Source organism: Loxodonta africana, chromosome 18 (genome assembly GCF_030014295.1).
Source record: "Loxodonta africana isolate mLoxAfr1 chromosome 18, mLoxAfr1.hap2, whole genome shotgun sequence".
In the NCBI taxonomy this organism is placed as follows: Eukaryota; Metazoa; Chordata; class Mammalia; order Proboscidea; family Elephantidae; genus Loxodonta; species Loxodonta africana.
Genome location: NC_087359.1, coordinates 26,542,456 through 26,561,628, shown reverse-complemented (window position 1 = coordinate 26,561,628; position 19,173 = coordinate 26,542,456). Strand labels below are relative to the sequence as shown.

The following is a 19,173-nucleotide window of genomic DNA, read 5'->3' as shown; positions in this document are numbered from 1 at the left end:
TGTTCTGCCTCAGTAAACCCAGGGATTGTCTTATTACCTTGGTTGGTTTCGTGTTGCTTGAATAGTCAGAAATCACATTGGCATTCACTGTCTATCTTTGAGAATTTTTTTTAAAGTTACGCTCAAGATAGGTAGACATACAAAACTATCGTTAAGGTCGTTGGAGCCGTGTTTCTCATTAGTTAGAAGATGATTTTCAGTGGTTGAACATTGGGTTTACCCTTTTGCCATTCCCCAAAAGATTAGAAATTATGTAAGCTATGAGATTGACTTCAAAATATGGCATGTAAAAACGGAAAGATGATTTTTCTTTTGAATAAGAAATATTATAGGATACACTTTGTATTTTAGGTATTTCTGAATTATTATATTTGAAAAATGTAGATTATTTTAAATGTCTAAGAGAGCTTATTAAGGTAATTTCAGATTTAGTCTGTTAATCTTCTAGAAAAATTGAATATTAGTAGCCGCACTTCTACTGGAAGGTCTGTAGTGTCAGCATTTTGAACATGCAATGAAGTACTAAAGCTGTATGTCTCAGTGCTGTCATTTTCTAGTGTCTTTACAGCAAGAGGTTTGGTTGCAAGCTACAACTAAATGTCACAAGAGGGTTCTCCTGTTGCTCTAAAACTGTGAGATTAATTTTTCATGCCTGCTAAATTGTAATCACGTGTTTTGGAATGGTAGATTCAAAAATAGCTTCAACAGTGCAACTGTAATATGTTGCCTAAGTTAGTTGAGAAATATATTACAGGATTTTTAAGAATTTGTTAGAGAATAATATAAAGTGGTTGAAATGGGATTACGGTGCTTGGGAAAAATGAGAGTATTACAAAAACGTAAAATTAATTCAGTGAACAAAATTTATTGAGTACCCAAAGTACTGGGCTCTAGGCTAGTCAGTGTTGATTCTAAGGCAAACGAGGTATGTTTCTTTGTTCCCCCCCAGTTTATAAGTAGGGGAGGCAGACATTTAAATGTCAGGCTATAATACAGTGTGATTAGCACTGTAATAGAGGTATGCACAAGGATCCCAGAGGAGGGATGCCTACCCCAGATTAGTGGGGAGAAGGAGGGTAGTCAATGGATTTTGGAGAAGTTGGTATTTAAGCTGTATTTTGAAAAGAACTGACAAGAGCTGCCAGATTCAGAAGTAGGACAACGATCTTTAGTTAAAGGAAGCAAGGTATGAGAGTGAGAGTATAGGGTTTTAGGGGAAGCTGCAGTTTGGCCATTGTAGTTGTAATGGAGGCCCTTGTGTGGTGGGGAGATAGGTGAGAGATAAAGAGCTGTTTAAACTTTATCTTCAGAGCTATAGGAAGCTTAGCTGCTCATCGTCAGACTTAAAACTTTACATTTTACAGAGATCCTCTGGTGGTAGTGTGGAGAATGGATTTGAGGCAAGAAGTCAAGTCTGGAGTTTGTTATGGTACTCCGAGTTAAATATATTAAAGGTGATGTGGTGGCCTTGGAAACTCTATGGGGCAGTTCTACTCTGTCCTATAGGGTCGCTATGAGTCGGATTCGACTCGACAGCAGTGGGTTTTGGGTAGTGGCCTTGCAGATGAATTAGGAGGAAGAAGTAACAGGGCTTGGTGATTATCTGAAAGGGAGGAAAGGTTGGTGAGAAAGGCAAGGTCGAGGATGACTTGGTTTCCAGTTTGGACTCTAGGTAAATGATGGTGCCATTCTCTAAATTGTGTAATACGCAGGAGGATTGGTTTGGGGATGACATGTGGAGAGGTCAGATGGTGATTGTTTCACACAGACTGAATTTGATGGGCATATAAGTGAGTGAAGATGCCTGTCTGGCAGTTGGGTTTACAGCTCTGAGCTAAGGTGAGAGAGCTGGGAGAGGGTGAAGAGGGCAGGGTGAAACTTTAGAAAGTGGATAGAGGTGGAGGAGAGCTAGAGAGGTAGGAAGGAAACTAGGAGAGTACGACTTCACAGAATCCAGTGCAAGAGGAAATGTAAAAAAAGAGGAGAGTGGTTCCAAAGGGAAAACTAAACAAAATCTGAAAACTGTATGTTGACTTTTGCAACAGAGAGGTCATTTGTGAATCATGAGTGTACCCTAAGTCATCTTTTCCCTCTGAGAAGGTTTTTGATGACCCCCACACCTCACTTATATGGATAGTGAAAGGGAAGTAAAATTTTAACTTCATGTGAGAAAGTGTGAATAATGTAAGCTTTTTTTTTTTTTTAAGTCTTATTGTGTTTTAGGTGAAAGTTTACAGTGCAAATTAGTTTTTTATTCAAAAATTTTATACACAATTTTGTGACATTGGTTGCAATCCCTGTAATGTGTGAGCACTCTCCCCTTTTCCTCTTCCATTCTGGGTTCTCAAAGTCCATTTGTCCAGTTTTCCTGTCCCTTCCTGCCTTCTCATCTTTGCTTTTGGACAGGTGCTACCCATTTGGCCTCATATATTTGATTGATCTAAGAAGCATTCCCCCATGTGTATTATTGTTTGTTTTATAGGCCTGTCTAATCTTTGACTGAAAGGTGGACTTCGGGAATGACCTCAGTTCTGAGTTAGCAGGGTGTCCAGGGGCCATAGCCTTGGGGGTTCTTTCAGTCTCTGCCAGACCAATAAGTCTGGCCTTTTTTGTGTGTGGATTTGAATTTTGTTCTGCATTTTTCTCCTGCTGTGTCTGGGACCCTCTGTTGTGATCTCTGTGAGAGCGGTTGGTGGTGGTAGCTGGGCACCATCACTATCTAATTCTTCTTGCTCAGGCTGGTAGAGGCTGTGGTTCATGTGGTCCCTTAGTCCTTTTGGCTAATATTTTCCTTTTGTCTTTGGTTTTCTTCATTTCCCTTTGCTCTGAAAGTCATGGGACTAATAGATGTATCTTAGGTAGCCGCTTGTAAGTTGTAAAGACCCCAGATGCTACTCGCCAAAGTAGGATGTAGAACATTTTCCTTATGAACTATCTTATGCCAATTGACCTAAATGTCCCCTGAAACCATGGTTCCCAGCCCTCACCCCCAGTAAATCAGTCCCTCAAGGTGGTTGGGTATGTCTAGGAAGCTTCTGTGACTTTGCCTTTGTCAGTTTGTGCTGACTTCCCCTATATCATGTGTTGTTGTCTTCACCAAAGTTAACATTTGCCTACTATCTAGTTAGTGATTTCCCCTCCCTACTCCTCTTCTTTCTCGTAACCATCAAGGATTGTTTTTTTTCCTGCATGTATCTGTTCTTTTTTTTTTTTTTAAAGCATATGTTTTGTAAAGAAGCAGATGAACGTAGATTATATGTAACCTAGGAAGTATATTATACTTTGGAGCCCTGGTGGTATAGTGGTTAAGAATTTGGCTGCTAACCTAAAGGTCGGCAGTTTGAATCCACCAGCTGCTCCTTGGAAACCTTATGGGGCAGTTCTACTCTGTCTTATGGGGTCACTATGAGTCGAAATCGACTTCAGAGCAATGAGTTTGGTTTGCTTTTTTGGTGTCATATACTTTATTTCACTTTTATTTTAAGACTACTTAATGCACATTCTGTCTTTAAAAGAGTTAAACATAACTAGATAACGTACAATCTGTATTAAAAAAAATTTCCATCCTGCTCCTCTTACTTGGATCTAGTGAAATAGGTATAGAATGAGAGAAATGCAATGTAATTTAAAAAGATTGCACTTAGTATATTAGGCAAATACTACTAGAATTCATTTGATTTTTTCTAACAAAATCACATTATTAAATATTAACTTTAGTATATGTATTTTTTTAGATCTTTTTGGAACCCTAAGTCTTCTGTTTTAAGTGTATTTTTAAGTTACAACTGGGACTTATAAGCTGTTAAGACTTATTGCATGCACAAATTGCTATTCAGATGTGTTGTTTTCCTTATTTCTATAAAAATATTTCTCTGTGCTTGCATAAATAGCCTTATAGTTTTGGATTTTAAAGTATATAAATGGATATTTAAAATTTTAATATAGTATTTTAATTAGAGTATTTACTTTCCTAATATTGCAAGAAATTCATTAAAGAGATTTATGTGTTAAAAAAATTCTTTTTTCTTTTTTCTTTAAGGATTTATAAGACATTCTCTATATCATGTATATAAAAGAAGATCTGAAAACAATTGAGTAGTACCATTAAAAAGTAATCTTTTCCACAAACGGATATATAGATTTTAAAATGATTTTTTGTTCATTCAAATTTTTAAACTTTTAAAGAGAAAGGAGAAAATGTACTCATTGCTTGTCATCACCTTGTCTTGCCTTTTATAACACTGTTTCAAAATGGCAAAGAGAAGAGCTGTCAGTGTTTAAAGCTTTCTTTCACTTCCTGTTTCTCGACTATGTAGATTCACCCTTTGATATGCATGTTCTGTCTGATACTCACGTTTACACACGGAAGCTTGAGTGAATGCTGCACCAACCACTGTCTGATAAGATAGCCTTCAGGTCTCTTTCTGTAGTTCCTGCATGAGGTCTGCCTCAATGTAGCCATGAACAAACATTTATTCTGAATGTTATTCATTAACATTATTGAAAGTGAAATTTCATGGTTAAACTACTTGGAAAGCAGATTAACATAAGTCAAATATCCGATGCAGTGCATTTCCTCCTGGTTCCAGGAGATATTAAACTCACTCTTAGTTGTCTCAGTGGTGTGATAAAACATTTTCAAATTAATAATATTTTATTAAAAAATTCACATTTAATTTCAAGTACTCAGAATTTTTTGAATGTGTGCATTCTTCAGCCTGACTAAGTATGCATCCTTAAGTAAATTTGTGGGAGTTCATTTTCTTAAAAAAAAGGTATTTTCTCCAGCTTGGATTAAATACAAAAATCTAGTGCATAATTTGTAACTCGGTGGAGTGGAACTGATAGGAACTTTTAATTTTGTTGTGTTTATATTTTGTTTATTCTTCTAGTTTTTACATTTTCAATGTAAACTATTCAAAGTGTTTTTTTTTTTATTTCTGATTTAGGTTCAACCTTAAAGTGCAATTGCAGATTCTAGCAAGCTTCATGCTCACTGGAGTTTCTGGAGGTGCAAAGTATGCTCAAAATGGACAACTTTTTGGCCGCTTTAAGCTTACTAAAACACTTTCTGAAGATACTTTGGCTGGACGACTGGTGATGACCAAAGTCAATGCTGTTTATTTATTACCAGTCCCTAAAGAGAAGTTAGTACAGACCCAGGGAACCAAAGAGAAGGTTTATGAAGCTACTATTGAAGAAAAAACAAAAGAATATATATTTTTAAGGCTATCCAGGGAATGCTGTGAAGAACTTAATCTCCGACCTGATTGTGACACACAGGTGCGTCTGGAAGGGCGGCAGTTTAAGTGTGGTTATCTGTGATCTCATTGTCAGCTGATGTTCTTCTGGTTTGGCTTGCCTTCTCCTGCCATAACAAGCATGTTTGACTTTGAAGTGTTACGCTGGTGGGTTGAGAATTGGACCTCTAGTAACTCGCAGAGAGAGTAGATTCTTTTTAATCTAAGTAACATCTAAAATGTTTCAGTTTTATATAAGATTTAGCTTTCTGATCAGAGTTTTAAGCAGAAGAACAGATGAAAAGAAGCTAAGCAGTCATCCTGTGATACCTCTCAGCTGCAGTCGTATTGCTCCTGTTCTCTTTGTCTTTATGGGTTTATAGATGAACTGTGTATTTAGTCTGCCATGTTGAACTGGAAGGCTAATCATTTTTCTTTTTTAAACGTAAAACATGGTGAATATTAATTCACGATAAATAGATAGGTCATAGAGCTGGAAAGATTTTTTTATCATTGGGGAGATGATATTTCACAGGTGTTCTGTTGATATTCTCAAATCCATTCTTCACAGGAATTGTGGGATTTGATAACCTCCATCTGGTAATTCAGAGCCCTGGTGGCACAGTAGTTATCAGTTCAAATCCACCAGCTGCTCCTTGGAAACCCTATGGGGCAGTTCTACTCTGTCCTATAGGGTTGCTGTGAGTTGGAATCAACTCAACGACAACGGGTTTGATTTTGGTTTGTCTAGTAATTCACCTCTGCCTTGAGTATTTGAAAGTGCTTCTGCTTGTTTTTAACAGATTTATCGCATTCTTATAAATCTATTGAGTGAACTATTGAGTAACGCTGACTTTTGTTCTGCCACATTATACACTGTGAGTTTAGAGTCAGTTTATTTTAGTTAAAAATAAGTTGTAGAGCAGTATAATGACTAAATAATTTGTTGTATGTTCATACAATGAAATTCTACATAGCAATGAAAAAGAACAAACTACTGCTACGTGGAGCATCATGGATGAATCTCACAGATATAATATTGAAGGAAAGAAACCAGACACAAAAAAGTACATATGACATGATTCCACTTATATGAAGTTCAAAAATAGAAAAAACTGATCTGTAATGAGAGGTCAGAGTAATGCTTCCCCTTGAGGATAGGTTTTGCCTGGGAGGGGGCATGAGGGAGCCTGCTGGGCTGGTGGAAATATTCTGTAACTTCTTGGTATAAGGCTGCCAGACTTACTAGCCAATAAAAGTACAGTTAAATTTGAATTTCAGATAAACAATGAATACTTTCTTTTTGAATAAGCATATTTAATACAAGTATGCATATACAGAAGTTGTTCATTGTTTATCTGAAATTAAAATTTATTGGAAATCATGTATTTTATCTGGCAACCCTACCTGTGTGGTGGTTACAGGTATGTCTACATGTATTACAGTTATATCCATATGTGAAGTATATCAAGCTATACACTTAAGATTGTACACTTTGCTGTATGAATGTTATACCTCAGTTAAACATAAAGCTACCTAAAAACAAAGCCAACAGAAAAGAAAAAAAAAAATCTTGTAACCACAGTAATAACAATAAAGTGATTACCATAGAATTTCTGCTATATTTTAACGTATCGTAGACAAGACGTCATGTTTCATTAAGAGGAATTTGATCTCTTAGAAAGCAAGAGAAAGTTTTTCACTCCTCTGACTTTTTACTTTGGAAAGCAGCTATGCTCACCACTGTACCATCAATGCTAACTTTTTACGTTAATAGAAACAATAGTCAACAGAAATAGTATCAGCAACTCTTAACAGATGTACATCCGGTGATATATTGCATAGGTCCAGTGAATTTGTGCTTTAAATTATTATCATTCACTTCCTTTTTTCAGCTCAGTATTGACATCATATCTATTTATTAAATCCAGGTGTTGTAAGAGAGACATTTAATTTGCCCAGGAATAAAATATTTTGTAAAAATTATAAAGGGAATGTATATAAATGAATACCAAGTTTATATAAATACCAACTTATTTATTTAAGTGCTACGGCTGCTAACCAAAGGATCGGCAGTTAAATATTACTTGGAGTTCCAAGACTTTTTTAGCATATTACTTATTTCTTTTAAGATCCCACAGAGAACTTCATTTTGTTCGATGAATTGTTCTTTAGTAATTGAGGTTTCAGCCATAACCTTAACACTGTTTTCCAATGTTCTGTTAACTATGAAAAGTTATTTCAGTTTTGATATCAGAGATTAATTAATATACAAGTGCCTCAGTTTCTTTACTTGTAAAATGAGGATACTAACACACAAACACACACGTGCATCATTGGTAATATTAAATGAGTTAATCCATGTAAAGGGCTTATTACAGTACCTGGCACTAAATAAATAAAGCCAATATTAGCAATAATTACTATTGGAATATGATTACACTTTAAAAGAATCTCTAAACTTGTCCACCCTAAAAGGTTGTCTCCATAAAATAATTCTAGTGAACCGCATGTGTTAATGTTTTCTTCTTTATATTTTTTGTGTATGTGTGTATTTCAGGTTGAACTTCAGTTTCAGTTAAATCGCTTACCCCTCTGTGAAATGCATTATGCACTAGACAGGATCAAGGACAATGGGGTTTTGTTTCCAGACATCACTATGAATCCCACTATACCTTGGAGTCCCAACAGGTATGAAAAGGAGATATCTCATTAAAGGAAATTGTGTCCGTGTTAGTTGAATACCTGCATCAAGTAACTCAAACATACTTTAAAAAATTATTTTTTTTGTTACTGTTATTGGGAATATATACAGCGAAATATATACCAAGTCAGCAGTTTCTACAATTCAGTGACATGGATTACATTCTTTGAGTTGTGGAACAATTCTCACCCTCCTCATCTGAGTTGTTCCTCCCCTATTAAAATAAACTCACTGCCCTCTCTGGTTCCTATCTAACAACTCAAGGATACTTTTATAAGAAAGTTTGCCTGTGTCTTCAAGAGGCATTTTATTAGTTAAGAAAGGAGAATATTAGAATAAAAGCATTTGAGGGTTCATCAACATCTGCTTTCTTTACTGTACCTCCGAGTCTAGACAAATGCTGTTGTTTTCTCAGTAGCCTTAATTGGACAGGATACCAAAAAATTGAGGAATATTTCTGAGTGGAAGTTGAATGGAAAAATTAGGGCCTTTCTAAAGTGATTCAAATAGTTAAAATATTTTTTGTAATTTAGCGAAATGGAGAAAGTATCATTGAAGGTATTGCCATACCTTTCAAGTTAATGAATACACTTTGAAGTTAATGGTTGTGTAAATATCGTTCTGCTTAAATTTTTCTTGGAACATCTTTGCACATAATTAAATGATAAGGAATTTCTATTTTGTTTCAAGAAAGAAACAGTAGTAATAGCTCTATGACTACATCTTTATTTTCTTCTTTTTCACTGGGGTTTATCCCCTTGCCTTCTGTCCATCAACAACTCACTTCATGTTTTTCTTTTTTAAATCTCAGCGACTGTACACGGAAGTTTATTTACGCCTTTTGTCAGTCCAGTCATAGTGGGTGACCCTATTCCATGACTAAAGGAGGCTCTGGTACCTTCAGTAGGTGGTTACCAGGGTAGCCCTGGTATTGACATCCAGCTATAGGACAAGGGAAGAATAAGCACAGAGAATCATTTGGGAAATGTAATGAGCCGGGCCTAGAAGTGATGAATATCACTTCCCTTCACATTCTACTTCTCCTGGTCCTAAAAATAGGACAAAACAAAATATGGCCTATAACACAAAACCAGGTCATCTCTTGTTTTTAACTACCTAATCCCCTTTCTTCCTTTTACTGTTAAAATTGTCAGAAGGAATAGTCTGTATGTATTCCAGTATTTGTACTTACTCACTCTGCAATCTATTTTTCACTTTACCACTTTCTTGCAAGTCATCAGTGATCTAAGAATTGTAAAAATCCAGTAACATTGTCTCACTTCTTGCTTGAGTCAGCTTCTCTGCATCTTTTCCTTTCTTTGTATTCTTCCACCAAGTGCTTAATGCAGCTATTCCACAAGGTTGCAGCTGGTCTTCCATTTTCCTGTGTCGCTCTTCTCTGATCCAAACCACGTGTTCTTCTTGAGTTACTTTTATAAAATAATCATGTCATTTCCCTGTTGACAAATCTCTGAGGGCTTCTCCTGGATATGTGGATCAAGTCTGGACAGCCTAATAAAAAGCTCTGATACATGACCACATTGATACTGCTTTCTAACAATGTCTTTTCAGATTTCCTTCATTGTTTTCTATTTGGTGCCCCCTTTCTTCCTCTTAAATCCACATGCTCTAGTCATATTAAATTATCCTGAAATTTGTTTAATTTGCTCTATGCATTTTTTTTTTGTCTCCATATCTTAAAGTGGTTTTCTCTCTCTGAAGTAACCTTCGCTCAATATTAATTTATTAAAGATCCACCTGTCCTTTAAGATTTAGTTCACCTCAAGCGTTCTCACCTTCAAGTAGATGAACCTCACCCTTCCTTGAGCCTACCATGCGCTAGTTACGAACTTTTAAGCATAGTTTCTCTAAGATTTTTGTCAGTTGCGTACATTTCTGCTATACTCACTGAACTCTGAGCTTTTTAAAGGAAGAGACCATGTCTTACATATTTTTGAATCTCCAGCAGGACCTGGTGCATATTAATATTTGACAGATTTATTAATAAGAATTTCAAGTTTAAAGAAGAAAATTTGGGTTTCACATGTGAGGCCATACCAGTAAAATTTTAGGAGTTTACTTGATATGTGCACTTCTGAGAATTATATTGTATATAATTAGTATGGAGCCCTGGTGGTGTAGTAGTTAAGATCTTGGCTGCTAATTGATTTGACAGCAATTTTTTCTTTTTCTTAGTAATTAATGTAGTGAACTACTGCTGACTGCAAGTATTAACTGTGAAAGTCACTGTAAAAAATGTCAAGTAGCTGAAAGCTTTCAACCCAGTAAAAAAAAACCCTGAGGTACTGTAATTTAAATAATTATTAAAAGATATCTGGGTTTCGGAGCATTCTGAGAAGCCATTAGCCATTTTAAATCTTTTCTGGAACAAGGTGGAATGCAGATAAATAAATGAAATTGAGAAATTGTTCTTGAGCATGCAATCTACAAATTAATTGTAGCAAAGAATTAGGCCGGGCAGCAGGGGGAAAGACTTTCAGTTAACTTGGTTCAGGAGAGAAAATTATTTTATTCAGAATGAACTTAAAGAGACTTAATTTTATATTGTTTTAAAGTGTGGAAATCAGAGATGACTCTTACCAGCATGTATACTATAAATCTCCTTTCCTTCATTAAGCAGGTGGTATAATAAGTGAATACAATATGTTTTACTCATTGACTTTCTGTAAATGTTTTTATTCATGGCTAGAAACTGCAGAGACAACTGACATCAATAAAGTTTCTGATCTGCTCTGGAGCAGTTATTTACACTGACAATAATTGATAAGCAAAGTGAACTATATAAATAAAATAAACATTGACATATTTTAGCACTGTACCTGTGAATCTGCCATTAATCTCTTAGATTTATGCTTGTGTATATATTTTTTTATATATAATCTAATATCCATCTCATTGCTTGCCTCTTTGAGACCCCAAATTTTGAAGATGAGGTTTTTTTTAAAATAAACTTTTAACTTTTTACTAGCCAAGTACACAAGTTTCAATTTTCTGCAACATCAGAAAATATTGTAGTAATAGAAGCCAATATTAATTGAGCACTTATTGCTCAAATGCTTTCCTGAAGAGTTTTACGTGTATTTTCTCATTTGATCTTTAAAATAATCATCTGATGGAAGGAACATTATGTCCATGTATAGAACCTTTATGATTAGATATCATAGTATCCTAGTGGTCAGATATGCATGGAAGGAACAGTTTACTCAGCGAATTGTGGCTTAAACAAGTAGAGATTTAAGGCTGGTGCAGGGCTCAGTAGTGCCATCAAGGCCCAAAAGATCTCCCTTACCTCTCTGCCATCTAGAACATGTCAGCTTTCTTCTTGATGTCTGTTTGCCTCATGGTTGATAAGATGGCTGCTGCAGGATTGTTTACCACAAGCTCATTCTAGTCAGGTGAAGGAGGAAGGTGAAGGAGCAAGAAGTGCTTTTTCTTTTGGTGAGGCTTTGTTTCTGTTTTATTGGGTAGGAAAGCCTATTTCATTGACCAAAATTGAGTCTCCAGCTGAGGAGGCTGGGAAATTGAGTATTTTAGCATCCTTATGGCACTAGGAAAAAAAAAAAAAAAAAGTCTCTATAGTCATTAACTCAGTGGCAGACCACCACCACCACCACAACAGTCTCTGTAGTAGAAGAAGACAAAGGAAAAGGGTGCTGTGGGTGATTTTGGGGTAACCATTCCACAGTCTGTGCCACATTATTACATCTGGACTTAGGTGTGTACTTGGAGATCATGTAAAGCAATTTCCTCATTTACAGAAGAGAATATTGCCAGTTAGTGGCAGAGTTATGAGTAAATAAGCCTATAAGAGCTGAGGGATTGTGTGGCGTAAAATGTTTGAGCTTTAGTGAACACGTCCAGGAAATCTTTTGTCACTGCTCAGGGTCTTTTTTTTTTTTTTAAACTGACTTTAAAATTTTTAGATTTCAGAAAAATTAGTGGAGTGTTTATATAGTCAACATTTGTTGTCTAAGATTTTATATTTTTAGGAGAATTTTGTTTGACATCTGTCGTAATATCCCTAGTTATATGTATTTTTTTTAATTGAAAATGTTAAGTAGATTTTCTCTAAGTAACTGGCTTCTAATTTAAGTGGGGTATAGTCTCCCAGAGAGGGAATTTTCCTGTCTAAGCTGCATCCATCTATTTCAGGTTTATTTTGCAGGGAATTTGATCACAAATTTTCAAGGAGTCTCTTCATACATCCTTCTTATTTTGGTTCACATCCCTATCATTTTTACCATAGTTATTGTGATATTCTTTATTTTAACTGTAGTTGTGAGAAAGATGCTGTTGATTCTCCACTTGGTTTGATCCCTTTCAGCATCTGCTGTCCATTTAAGTCTTCGAAACTTAGCCAAGTCATAGTAGGAACACAAGTAACGTAGATCTTGTTACAGCAGCCATTTGTGCAACTATGACAGGTGTTCTCTACCCTGACCAAAAAAAAGTGTTATTTGTGTATACATATGTGTGTGTGAAAATACTAAGAAATAACTCATATTCTATGGCTTTTTTGGTACCTTCTTTAAAAACTATATTCTAAATTAAGTTCTTGGTAAAAAAAAGTTCGATATCTCTTAGACTAGGGACAGAGAGATTTTTTTATTTTCTCCTTTTTTTAAATTTGACTAAGATCTTTCAGTGGATTAGATTTTGAAATTCATTTATCTTCTCTTTTGCATTTTATTTGATATGCAAAGAAACTACTACTTCATTATTACCAACAAAAAAGTTTTCTAAATTCTTGAGACATTGCCATTACTATTTATAGACTTGTAAGCAGCCAAGCTAGACGTGATTTTTTTACTTAACAAAGTCTTTGTGCATTTGGAATAGGACAAGATATAACTTTAGTTTTGATCTACATAGTAAGATACCCTACACATTCTCTGTTGGTTAATTTTCTAAAAAAATTTTAAATAAGTATCAATCCTTACAGAGGGCTGTGTTATTTCAGTAGTTCTAATTATTCAGTGAAATTCAGGATACCTGTATGTCATATACTGTTTAACCTAATTTTTAAAAATTTTCTACAGACAGTGGGATGAGCAGTTGGATCCTCGACTAAATGCAAAACAAAAAGAGGCTGTTCTGGCTATTACAACTCCACTTTCTATACAGCTGCCACCTGTTCTTATCATCGGACCCTATGGGACAGGCAAAACGTTCACTCTAGCTCAGGCTGTGAAGCACATACTCCAGCAACAGGAGACTAGGTGAGATGGTGGTAATGTGTTCATGTTTAATTAGCAGGGCACTACCTCTGTTCTTGTTTTAGGTACAAAACTAGGGCTTGCAAGACAGTTTTCATCCAGCTCTTAAAAATTAAAGCAAAAAAAAGAACCAAAACCAGAAAACCCAAAGCACTAAAATTTGAATTCTTTTAAAACATAGTTTTAAAAAATTGTCAGTTGTAAAGAAAGACAGTATTTAAATAACCATTAAAACTCCAAGTTGGTTAAGGAATTGGGATATATGTTAGAGCTAACAGAGTTGGGTGTTTTTTTAAAGAAAAATTTTGTATAGTAGAATTAAAAGTAATTTTGGGGAATTTACTTCCTTTATAGTTTAAAGAGTTAGTAGTTTTTTAAACATATCATATGTTAGAGACTGTTGAGTTGGCTGAGGGAAATGTATAGTATTAAGATGGCCGCTGCTTTTTTTTTTGGTATTATACTGCTTGAATAGTTTTGTGTTTTATCATTCTTTTTATTTGCACCATTTATTTCAGCAGGATTCTCATTTGCACCCATTCTAATAGTGCTGCTGACCTCTACATAAAGGATTATTTACATCCATATGTAGAAGCAGGCAATCCCCAGGCAAGACCTCTCAGGTATTTTTTAAGGCTTATTATGTATTTATATCATACTTTATTATTCTTAAGAAAAGGTGTCTGTAAAGATTTTAGTAACTTTGGGAATACCAAATTCTTAAATTTTACATTGACATATGAAGGTTATGCCTATTGAAGAAACCATTTAAATTAAGGAAAAAAAAAAAAAACCTTTGACCAACCATTTTTTAAACATTAAAGAGAAAGACATCCTTTTTTAAGTTTTGTATGTAAAAAATGTTGTTACAATCTGATCGGATTTTGATATGTATTTCTAAAAGGTACTGTGGTAAATAATATAAATATTAAAATCAAATTTAATATAATTAAAAATATAGCACATTTAGTGTGGCAGAGTGATCATGCAGTGACAGTTATTTATGGAAGTAAAATTTTGTGAGCATGCATTTAATTTCATAGAAGCTATACATTAGAGAAGCATAAAATGTTGAAGTGTTTTCTGCAACAAATGGTAGTGACTAATAGTTAGCTTTTTGCTACCATTTAGGAGACAAAGTGTCAAAGAAAATTTTAGGTTGATATAGAAAGGTTTTCTGAGTGAAACGTACTTAAATACCGGGTTTTGGAGGAATAAAAGTCCTTTTCTTCAGAAAACAATAAAGAATCATTAAACGGTTATTATACCATTTGCTTTCATTGTTATAAGAATTAATGTTTGGTTTTGCCATTTTACAAACTAATAATGTCATGCCCTATGTTGTTTGAATACAATTATTTACAAATTAACTTCTAACCACACCTTTGAATTATAATTCACTAACTTTTTATTTCTAGTTTAGCCCAGGTATGGAAAAATAAGATATACTATTTAGTTCTTTAATAAACCATAGTCAAAGCCATTTGAATGATTTTAGAGTCACATAAAAAGAATAAAAGAGAAAAAAAGTGTTATGGCCTGTTAACACAGGTTTTTCTGATATACTTTGGTTTCATTCTAGAAGGTAAATAAAAGCAGAAATAATTAGATAGACCAGTTGTATTTGTAAGAAAAGAACACATAGGGCACAATCACTATCAATGAGAATGTAGTATTTATCAGTGGATAAATTTATTAATAGATTCTAATCTTTTTTAGCTCATAAGTGAAAACTGGGTAGGTAACATTTTTGCTATGAGTGTTACTTTAATGGAGTTAAATTGTTTTGTTTTTCTTGTTGGGAGAGAGGGAGAAAGTTATGCGTGTGTGTGACATAGAAAACCTGAAAATCTCAATTATCATGGTGCATTTGGTGTGGAAACAATGGATTGGAAGCCCCTCAGTCTTGATTGTCTTAGCCTAGGTCATTTGACATTTGGGGCAACAGAGCTGTTGCTGATAAACCTTAAAATCCATCATTTGGCTCAGTTATTTTAGCTTTTCCCATGTAAAATTTGGAGGTTCTAATCCCAGTGTATAGTACATGTAAGCATGTAGAATAAGAAGTCATGTCCCACTATGGTATATGTGTAGTTGTAGTGACCCAAATACAGAAACTTGCCCTTTAGCAGAAAATCTCAGCTCTCTGCAAGCCTCAAGAATGACTCAGTTCAAAATGGAAAAATATATTCAAATACAAGTTTCATGCTGTTTCATTTAGTAAAACCTGTAAAACCCATTGCCGTCAAGTTGATTCCAACTCTGTAATAAAAGGAGTAAAATAATAAAAGCCTGACTTCCCCAAATACATTCTTTATGCTGCCTTACATTTTCATCTTATCGATGAAGATCAAAGACTTCAGTATTGGCTACACTTCAACATAAAACAAAAATTCTCACAACTGGACCAATAAGCAACATCATGATAAATGGAGAAAAGATTGAAGTTGTCAAGGATTTCATTTTACTTGGATCCACAATCAACGCCCATAGAAGCAGAAGTCAAGAAATCAAACATTGTTTTGCAGTGGACAGATATGCTGCAGGAGACCTCTTTGAAGTGTTAAAAAGCAAAAATGTCACTTTGAGGACTAAGGTGACCCAAGCCATGGTGTTTTCAGTGGGCTCATATGCACACAAAAGCTGGACAATGAATAAGGAAGACCAGAGAAGAATTGATGCCTTTAAGTTATGGTGTTGGTGAAGAATAGTGAATATGCCATGGATTACCCAAAGAACAAACAAATCTGTTTTGGAAGAAGTACAGCCAGAGTGTTCATCAGAAGTGAGGATGGCAAGACCTCATCTCACTACTTTGGACATGTTATCAGGAGGGACCAGTCCCTGGAGAAAGACATCATGCTTGGTAAAGCAGAGGATCAGCGGAAAAGAGGAAGACCCCCAAGGAAATGGATTGACACAGTAGTTGTACCAGTGGGCTTAAACATAGCAATGATTGTGAAGATGGGGCAAAACCGGGCAGCATTTTATTCTGTTTTACATAAGGTCACTATGAGTTGGAAGCCGCTCAGCGGCACCTAACAATAGCGACAACATTTTCATGATAGTGTTAACTTGCAAATCTATTTCCTAGAGGATTAATGTACTGGATTTTTAGGATTTATTAGCATCATCTTTTATTGTTACATTGCTGTTGTTTAACTCAATTACGTACAACGTGATTACAAAAGCCAATGGACAACAAACGTGAGAGGTATGGGAGATGGAAGAGAGAAAATTAAAATCACTGCATGCTCTGGGGAGATCAGCTTTATCTGAATTGTCCCCGAATGCAGGGGAAAGAACACAAGAGGCCACTAAGTGTCCAGATGTGACATGAGCAATTAAGTGAAGGTTCTTTTAAAATTAGAGAATATGAGCAATTAAGTGAAGGTTCTTTTAAAATTAGAGAACCCAAAGCATTGTAATTTTAAGCAGCCATCTAAAAGTGAGAGGTTAAATTCAGAGAGGAGGATGTCTCTCAGACAGAGATATGGTGTCTCTAGGGAGTAAGGCTGATGAAGAGTTTGCTTTCTTCATAGTTGTGAATGTAGTTGTTGTTGTTAGGTGCCGTCGAGTCGACTCCGACTCACAGTGACCCTGTGCACAACGAAATGAAAAGCTGCCCGGTCCTGTGCCATCCTTATAATCGTTGTTATGCTTGAGCCCATTGTTGCAGCCACTGTGTCAGTCCACCTTGTTGAGGGTCTTCCTTTTTTCTGCTGACCCTGTGTTTTGGCAAGCATGATGTCCTTCACCAGAGACTGACCCCTCCTGTAGTTGTATACAGTAAATAGTAAAGATATATGCTTAAATTTACACACTTACGGTTAATATTTATAAAATTATATTAGTTGCCAGGAGTGGAACTTAAAATATCTGGAGATGGAGGTTTTAGAAACTGTTGTAGTTTGCACTTTTTTGTTAGAATTACATTTCTAAAAGAAATAGAGGGGAAACACTCTTTGTATCTGTGTGAGGTCCTGAAGCGCAACATCTGGTTCTGGCAAAGTTATCACTTAGTAGATAGAGTTCATCTATGGAGAAAAGCTTGCATGTACTTCATGTGAGTGTTTGGTGCACTTTGGAGATGTTTCTGGGAAAATTGAAGGCATTTATTGTTTCATACAGATTTTTGAAACAGATTTTTCTTCTGAGTTCAGATCTTTCTGATTCTGTAGCATCTTAAGTAATAGCATTTGAGGGGATTATTTATTGCATGTGAATTTAATACATGAATAAAATTTCAGTGACTTAAAACTCCATATTACCAGACTACCTCTCGTTTTAAGGATCATTATAATTCATGTTAGATACATGAGTTGGTTTATTTCTAGAAAATATGTAAATCACTTAATTGGTGTCGTGTTTTATACTATGAGCTTGAAAGTATCACTTGTCACTATCAATTCTCCGATTTTGAAAAATGTTTTTGGAAGTGTTATAAATAACCCTCTTATAGATAGTGTCTACCTTAAATGTTGCAAAAATTGAAAGTACAGAGAAAATATTTAAACGTTATACTTAAATGTTTTTTTAGTCAGCACTAGAATATTATACCTTTAAGAAAATGGGCCCAGTGATCAAACTTTGTATTTTTATTAGGTTCAACCTGAGGTGACTTTCCAAGATAATTGTGAAAAAGTCAATAGTTAGAAACCAATTATTATTATTTTCCTATCAGAAAGAAGTGTTGCTTGGAGTTAAATTTGATGAACAATTTGTAAAAACACAAAGTTTTACAATGAAATGTTCTTTGCAGGAAATATGGAAACCTCAGAAAAGCACAAAGAAGAAAATAAAATTCAGCTATAATTTCACCAGCCGTACACTAACATCTTGTCATTTAATTTCTAGTCATTCATATCCTTAAGTACCCATACTTAGAGTTGATATGAAATGGAATCATGGCATATAATTTTTTAAATGTGGTCTTTCATGTATTTAAAAGTAAATTCAGTTTGATGATCCGATTAAACATTTTAAAATTAAAAACAAACATTTCGTTTAAAATTTTTCCATCTTTTGAAAGTGTTTCTGGCTATTTTTACCAAGTTTACAGTCTTTTCTAGATCATGGTAATGTTTTTTAAATACAATACTTTCCCCTACTACTATATATCTTTAGAGAGTCTTATTAAACAATGCCTTATTTAGTTTTTTGCTGTGTTTAAAAAAGAAACTAAAAACCTGTTTTAAGTGTTTCATGGAGGGTTAGAACAGATTTTTTAAGATTATGAGATTAGTTTTTGTACATGTTACATTTGAGCTGCCTTTGAAACATCCTAGAGGAGACAGATGTCAAGTAAATAGTTGGGTATGCATCCTGCAGCTCCAAGGACAGAAAAATGTGTGAATCGTTGGGGTGCGTTGATCGTGATCGAAGTCACAGGCATAGATAAGATTGCCAGGGGAGAGCATAGAGCTTGATGCGAGGAAAGAGATGAAGACTGAGCTCTGACCCTAGCGGTTAAACTGCTTGGCTGCTAACCGAAAAGTCTGTGGTTTGAACCTGCTGGCGGCTCCATGAGAGAAAGATGTGGCAGTTTGCTTCTGTAAAGATTACAGCCTTAGAAACCCTATGGGGCAGTTCTACTCTGTCCTGTAGCGTTGCTTTGAGTTAGAATCGACTTGATAGCAATGGGTTTGGTTTTTGGTTTGAAACCTAGAGAGGCAGCAGGAAGGCAGGAAGGATTGAGTCATGGAAGCTGAAGGAAGAGAGAATGCCAGGGAGGGAGCAACCACAGAGCTGGATCCTGCTAATAAGTAATTTGACTGGAAATTGGCCACATGATTTAGTGGTATGGAAGTTATTGATAGGGTGGAGACCCTTGATTAGGTGGAGTGTAAGCCATGTTCAGTGATTAGAGGAGTGAGTAGGAGAGTAAGAAACAGAAATGGCAGTATGGATAACACTTCTGAGAGGTTGGTTGTGAAGAAAAACCAAACCCGTTGCTGTTGAGTTGATTCTAACTCATAAGGGAGGGGAGATA

At 35.3% G+C, this 19,173-nt stretch overlaps 1 protein-coding gene across 8 annotated transcripts in view; it reads left to right on the top strand.

The window, feature by feature from the left end:
- The window catches only part of HELZ (helicase with zinc finger), a 193,575-nt gene that overhangs the window by 75,017 nt on the left and 99,385 nt on the right, over positions 1-19,173 (top strand). For 7 of the 8 annotated variants that reach the window (XM_064270875.1, XM_064270876.1, XM_064270881.1 and 4 more), the window contains 4 exons: positions 4,950-5,283; positions 7,801-7,931; positions 13,005-13,184; positions 13,700-13,804. In XM_064270875.1, coding sequence (XP_064126945.1) covers positions 4,950-5,283; positions 7,801-7,931; positions 13,005-13,184; positions 13,700-13,804 — 750 coding nt within the window. The remainder of the gene's footprint in view (positions 1-4,949; positions 5,284-7,800; positions 7,932-13,004; positions 13,185-13,699; positions 13,805-19,173) is intronic. The other variant, XM_064270877.1, reaches the window with a different exon arrangement.